General features: G+C 40.6%; 1 protein-coding gene across 4 annotated transcripts in view; it reads right to left on the reverse strand.

Annotated features, from left to right (window-relative positions):
• Positions 1 to 379: 379 nt before the first annotated feature.
• sycp2l (synaptonemal complex protein 2-like) overlaps positions 380 to 6,859 on the reverse strand; it is a 14,974-nt gene continuing 8,494 nt past the window's right edge. For 3 of the 4 annotated variants that reach the window (XM_061965360.2, XM_061965362.2, XM_061965359.2), the window contains exons 14-24: positions 4,056 to 4,283; positions 3,938 to 3,984; positions 3,296 to 3,365; positions 3,130 to 3,200; positions 3,017 to 3,059; positions 2,816 to 2,887; positions 2,537 to 2,727; positions 2,367 to 2,461; positions 729 to 828; positions 599 to 657; positions 380 to 527 (exon numbers count right to left, since the gene is read on the reverse strand). In XM_061965360.2, coding sequence (XP_061821344.1) covers positions 479 to 527; positions 599 to 657; positions 729 to 828; positions 2,367 to 2,461; positions 2,537 to 2,727; positions 2,816 to 2,887; positions 3,017 to 3,059; positions 3,130 to 3,200; positions 3,296 to 3,365; positions 3,938 to 3,984; positions 4,056 to 4,283 — 1,025 coding nt within the window. In that variant the 3' untranslated portion in view covers positions 380 to 478. The remainder of the gene's footprint in view (positions 528 to 598; positions 658 to 728; positions 829 to 2,366; positions 2,462 to 2,536; positions 2,728 to 2,815; positions 2,888 to 3,016; positions 3,060 to 3,129; positions 3,201 to 3,295; positions 3,366 to 3,937; positions 3,985 to 4,055; positions 4,284 to 6,859) is intronic. The other variant, XM_061965361.2, reaches the window with a different exon arrangement.

The raw sequence follows: 6,859 nt of genomic DNA on the forward strand, positions 1-6,859 counted from the left end.
TCGCTACTAGGGCAGTGCTCCATAAAAAAGAAAGGAAAAAAGGTAAACATGGGGTAGGAGGAGAACAGCAAATCCCAAACTAAGCTCTTATTGGTGGTGGCGCTCAGTTTGAGACCAGCAAAAACATTTGACTCCATCTCACCTAACGGAGCCTGATCGTCACATGCCCGCATGACCATCACCCCCCTTTTTTTTTTTTTAAATGTTTACTTACAAACTAAATAAATCAGAAGTTACTCTACAGTTAATTAGTACTTGAATAGTTTTTTCACTGAATACCTACTGAAGTAATTGTTTACAATTTTTGGCTACTTTACCCACCTCTGATTAGTACACATTGCAGCCTTATCAGCTAGGGAGTTACCATGGTTACAGACGACTTACACATTAACTTTGTTGACATGATTATAAGTGTTTACAAACATTGCCTGAATAACAAAGTCCAATACAAGGTAGGATTTATTGCATCAGCATTTCCTCATTGGCTGGACGAAGCCTCCGTACTTGCAACTTCTAAGGACCTCAACCTGGTGGGAACACACAGACAATCTTTTAGACCAGCTCAAGTTAAACGGCGTTAAAAAGAAGTCACACTGACCGCTGGTGGTGTTGGTCGCAGAAGTCGGACAGTTGCTTTATCTCCGTCTGGAAGAACCCCTAAGACAAGGAATCAGCACCTCAGGAATGATAATGATAACGATGTAGCTAAATGGTGTTCGGATTATTACTAGAATCTGAGAGCACATGTTGTTAAGGTTGGTCGAGTTTTCCTCCAAACACTTGAGCTGATCTGCGATGGAATTCTCAAAGCTCTGCATCAGAATCAACCTAAAATATATCACACATGAGGTCCATCATTATGCAAAATTGACTTTTAAATGCTGCACCCCGCCTTCCGCCCGAATGCAGCTGAGATAGGCTCCAGCACCCCCCGCAACCCCAAAAGGGACAAGCGGTAGGAAATGGATGGATGGATGGACTTTTAAATGATCTAACAGTACAGTGGGTCTGGGTTTTGCCTCATCCCTCAAAGCTTGAAGAATTCACTAGCAACCTGACAAGTCCGAAAGAGAAATAGATACATTATCTGCTCAGATGCTACCTGGTGGATGTTTGAGCACACTGGATAGTCCCACTCCTTATTACTTCCGTCACACGCCAGATGAGGCAAAAATACAACTTTACCTGCTGTATGTGCCCCTAGAGCACCAAACATGATTACACTACTTCCGTAGGCTTAACTGCACATGTTAAAATGCAGCCTGTTTGTCTGCTAACAAGCCATCAATCACCTGCAGACGTGGGAGTTGTGAGTTTTAGCATTTCAGAATTAGTTTTATTGGCCAAGTACCGTATTTTTTGGAGTATAAGTCGCACCTGCCGAAAATGCATAATAAAGAAGGAAAAAACCCATATATAAGTCGCACTGGAGTGAGTATAAGTCGCATTTTTGGGGGAAATGTATTTGATAAAAGCCAACACCAAGAACAGACATTTGAAAGGCAATTTAAAATAAATAAAGAATAGTGAACAACAGGCTGAATAAGTGTACGTTCTATAAGTCATAAATAACCAACTGAGAATGTGCCTGGTATGTTAACGTAACATATTATGGTAAGAGTCATTCAAATAACTATAACATATAGAACATGCTATACGTTTACCAAACAATCTGTCACTCCTAATCGCTAAATCCCATGAAATCTTATACGTCTAGTCTCTTACGTGAATGAGCTAAATAATATTTGATATTTTACGCTAATGTTTTAATCATTTCACACATATGTCGCTCCTGAGTATAAGTCGCACCCCCGGCCAAACTATGAAAAAAACTGCGACTTAATAGTCCGAAAAATACGGTATGTTTAAGACACAAGGAATAGGACTTGGTACTGTGCTCTCTTTGCTCAAGGCGAGAAACAAAGAAAAACGTAACAAGATTTAGTTTTAATTTGGTAAATATGCTAACCTAGTTTGACGTTGCTGTTAAAATGTGAGTGTAATGTTAGCATGTACCTCAACTAGCTATGCTAGTGTCACCAACGTTCATGTCCTCTTCCATGCCTTATGTGATACATGTCATCTATTACGTTGGACAGAGTTACAGTGTATGTAAGAAGTGGATAAAGTAAACAGTGCTCCTTGGAGACCCTGTTGGCCAAACAGCTCATTAGCATAAAGCTACATATACACAAAACTGTTTCCAGTAGGGCTGCAAGACTAAAAGCATTTTAAAACAATCTTAATTTAAGCATTGAAACTTGATTTTGAACACTTCCAGTAGACTATTGTGGGACCTTTGAGACATCTTCAAAATTGAAGTACACAATAATATATTTATGTGTCTGAAACAGCTGAGGTGGCACCTGTGTTGATGGACAGCCAAGAGCAGCGAGGAGACATGTTCCTGACAGTCTTTCAGTGACGACTGAATTTCAGATTCCATTTTCTGCCAGCAGCCCTGAAAGGAAAATGTTGCCGGAGTGGATTTGTTGACAGCACACAAATACTTCATCACCTAGTTTGTTCTACTGACAGTGTAATGTTCTTCTAGTTTGGTTTTGAAGACGCTGAAGGCATTTTGGATGCTTGAAGTCAAATGGAACTGTGTGTCCACCTCCAGAACATTGACAAGCTCCTGCTGGTTTGTCAAGGATGGCTCTGCCTTGTCTCTAAGAGGCTCTTCCTCCTCCTCAAAGGGCTCCACCCCTTCCTGAAGTGACCACTCTACAAATTAAGGACGATGGAAAAAAGGTACCACATTTTTGAAATATGTGCACACATATATACGGATTAAACAAATCTCAATTTGTACCTTTCGGCTCCACACTTTTGGGTTCCACACCTTGCTGTGCTAACACAGCCTCAAGCCCATCTGACAGGTAGCCTTTCCAAAAAAAAAAAAAAAAAAAAAAAAAAAGACAGCATAGCGTTTATTACACAAAGTAGAGTTGGGATTTACAGCACCACCATGTGGAAAACTGCTGCAAAGACACACTAAACTGATGTAAAAGACCTGACTCCTGAGGGGTTCGCTTCCTGTCCGAACTGGAAACTTCCTGCACACAAAACAAACAGCTCATTGCGTCCTGATTGTTCTTATAAGGACTAAAAAAAAAAAAAAAGTACCTTTGTTGCTGTAGAAAGATCCAACTCTTCTTGAAAGCTCTTAGGCATCGCCTCCACAAGAAGGCCTGGAACTAGGGCAGTGAAATTAATGTTCTACTACAAGATCCATCCATTTTCTACCGCTTGTCCCTTTTGAGGTCGCGGGGGGGTGCTGGATGACTTTCACCTGAGTTGTACGATGGCGTAGAGTGTATAACTTGGTCGAAGAGGACTGAAGCTCGGTTTATACGAGGCCTCTGATGAATATTTATTTTGGACATGTTACAAACAAAATAGAAGTTATATAAAGAAAAACAATACAGTTAAGTACAGGTATAGAATATAAAACATTTCACAGTGAAAACAAATACAAAATGAAAACAATACATAATGATTAATTTTTTTCTATCGAAACTTATACTTACTTGATTAATAAGTAAGGGGTGGGAGTATCTAGCTGTCTTGTCTATCGATACAGTAATGAATTTACTCGTGTTATTTTAGTATACCATTATTCATCTTTATCTGACTTATAAACACATTCTGTACGGACACACGTATATAGGCACATACATGCAAGTACTAAGTGTCGGTAAGAACAAATGTTACGAAAAATACCCATATAATAATGTCAACCCTTAGTGATTGTTAGAACCCCTCATTCTTGTGTAATTTGAAAATCATGTTTTTTTTATTCTCTTACCGTTTCATGTAAAAACACAAGCTTATTTGTTTTGTGCACACACTTAAGATGATCATTTACCCCTTAAATTACACGTCATCAAACATTACACATAATGGCAGGAGTGAGCGTAAAAAATGTTTTTACCTTGGTGAAAGAATCTTCATCGCTGCTTGGGGACGACAAAGGAAGAACTACACAAAAATGGGCGATCAACAATGTACTGCATGGATCTGGAGGGGTTTTTTTTGTTGAAAGGACTAACCCTTCAGCTGGCTTGGTCGCTTCTTCCTATTGTAGAGTCTACGGGTCTCTGGGGTAGATTTTTCACCACTTTTTTCCTGAGACACAGCAAAGATCATCCTGGCCGCCACCTCCAGCGCTTCGAGGAGCTCCGGGCGGAAGAGCAGCTTCACCCTCCAACTTTTGGTGTTTAGGTACAAGATGGGAACACTCAGCTGGACACTGAGGACCGCCTGACCCTCAGTGCATTCTGGTGAAAAAACAAGATGGGTAATTTGTGATTGGACATTCAAAAGCAGGGGTGTCCAAACTTTTTCCACTTAAGGCAGCACACAAAAAAATTAAAGCACGCAGGGGCCATTGATTTTTTAACCAAAAACAATATACGGTATCCAGTGCATCCGGAAAGTGTTCACAGCACCTCACTTTTTCCGCATTTTGTTATGTTACAGCCTTATTCCAGAACGGAATAAATACATTTTTGTCCTCAAAATTCTAGACATAATAACCCATAATGACAATGTAAAAAAGTTTTTCTTTTAAGAGATTTTTGCTAATGTAATAAAAATGCGAAACAAGAAATCCCGTACATAAGTATTCACAGCCTTTGCCATAAAGCTCGTAAGTGAGCTCAGGTGCAACCTGTTTCAACTGATCATCCTTGAGACGTTCCAACAGCTTAATTTGAGGACACCATTGGTGAACTCAGTTGGTTGGACATCATTTGTAAAGGCACACACCTGTCAATATATAAAGGTCCCACATTTGACAGTACACGGCAGAGCACACACCAAGAATGAAGTCGAAGGAACTGTCTGTAGACCTCTTTTGGCACAAATCTGGGTAAGTGTTCAGAAAAATATCTGCTACCTTGAAGGTCCCAATGAGCACAGTGGCCTCCATCATCCGTAAATGGAAGAAGTGTGGAACCATCAGAACTCTTACTTGAGCTGGCGGGCGGTCTAACCTGAGCAATCGGGGAGAAGGGCCCGAATCAGGGAGGTGACCAAGAACCCGATGGTCACTCTGTCAGAGCTATAGCTATCCTTTCTGGAGAGAGGAGAACCTTCCAGGAGGACAACCATATCTGCAGTAAACCACCAATCAGGTCTGTATGGTAGAGTGGCCAGAAGGAAGACATTTCTTAGTAAAAAAAAAAAAAAAAACAGCAGCCAATCTTAAAAGCTCTTGGACTATGAGAAAAGATTCTGAGCTGTTGAGACAAAGGCTCAATTCGAATACCCTTTCTCTGCCCTGGTTTTTGCCCCCTCTCCTTGGTTTTTGCGCGTTCATGTTGATCAATAGGTGTTCGAATTATGCGCCAGGTGCACGTAAGTATGCATAGGGTTGTATTTGGAATACTTCGCCATTTGGCACTAGATGCTAGAGTCAAGGGCGAGGGGATTAAGTAGAAGAGGGGAAGGGGGAGGGAGAATTAAAATTGAGCCCAAGATTGAGCTCTTTGGCGTGAATACCAGACATCATTGTTGTTAAGTTAAAGTTAAAGTAACTGATTGTCACACACACACACTAGGTGTGGTGAAATGTGTCCTCTGCATTTGACCCATTCCCTTGTTCACCCCCTGGGAGGTGAGGGGAGCAGTGAGTAGCAGCGGTGGCCGTGGCCTGGAATCATTTTGGTGATTCAACCCCCAATTCCAACCCTTGATGCTGAGTGCCAAGCAGGGAGGTAATGAGTCCCATCTGGCTCATCACCAGACCAATACCATTCCTACAGTGAAGCATTGTGGTGGAGGCAGCATCATGCTGTGAGGATGTTTTTCAGCGAGGAACTCAGGATAGAGGGAAAGATGAATGCAGCAATGTACAGAGACATTCAGGATGAAAAATCTTTTCCAGAGCACGCCTGACCTCAGACTTGGGCGACGATTCATCTTTCAGCAGGACAACAGTCCTAAACACACAGCCAAGATATCAAAAGGAATGGCTTCAGGACAACTCTGTAAATGTCCTTCAGTGACCCAGCCAGAGCCCAGACTTAAATCCCACTGAACATCTTTGGAGAGATCTGAAAATGGCTGTGCACAGACATTACCCATCCAACTTGATTGAGCTTGAGAGGTGCTGCAAAAAGAAATGGGCGAAACTGCCCAAAGATAGGTGTGCCAAACTTGTGGCATGGCATTCCAAAAGACTTGAGGCTGTAATTGCTGCCAAAGGTGCATCAACAAAGTACTGAGCAAAGGCTGCAACTACTTTTGTACATTTCTTAATTTTATTTTTTTAAATAAATTAATACATTTCTTAGTGAAGATTTTAAGACATTCTTCATCTAAATGGGAATGTGAACATCTCATCAGTCGGCATCCTAATGACAGCAGACCTTTTACAGTAAGTGATGTTTTATTATGGTTGTTAGCTCTCAAAGTCTGCAGTGAGTAATTAGTGATGAAGAAAAAAAAACAAAATGTGATGCATTTGTGGAATTAATGCGCCGCGTATGCTTAAAATAATCAAAATATGTAAATATTAACAATTATAGATGTGCCCGTTACTACATTAGATATATACTTATATATAATGTATATAAAACCCTGATGGAGGTAGGTGTATGGATGTTGTTTTAGAGGCTCAATGAGCAGAATTGAACAGCTCCAATGTAAGCAGACTTTTGATCGCTTTTATTTAATATTTAGAATGCATTAAAAGTAATTAATCCGTCGTCCTGTCTTTCATAATGATTGTGAACAAAAGGCAAAATTACCCCCAAAAAGTGCTGTTCCCCTTTAAGTGTAGAATTTTGAGGACAAAAATGGATTTATTCAACTTTGAAATAAAGCTTTAACATAAGTTGTGGAAAAGGTG

This window comes from Nerophis lumbriciformis, linkage group LG07, assembly GCF_033978685.3.
Source record: "Nerophis lumbriciformis linkage group LG07, RoL_Nlum_v2.1, whole genome shotgun sequence".
Taxonomy (NCBI): domain Eukaryota; kingdom Metazoa; phylum Chordata; class Actinopteri; order Syngnathiformes; family Syngnathidae; genus Nerophis; species Nerophis lumbriciformis.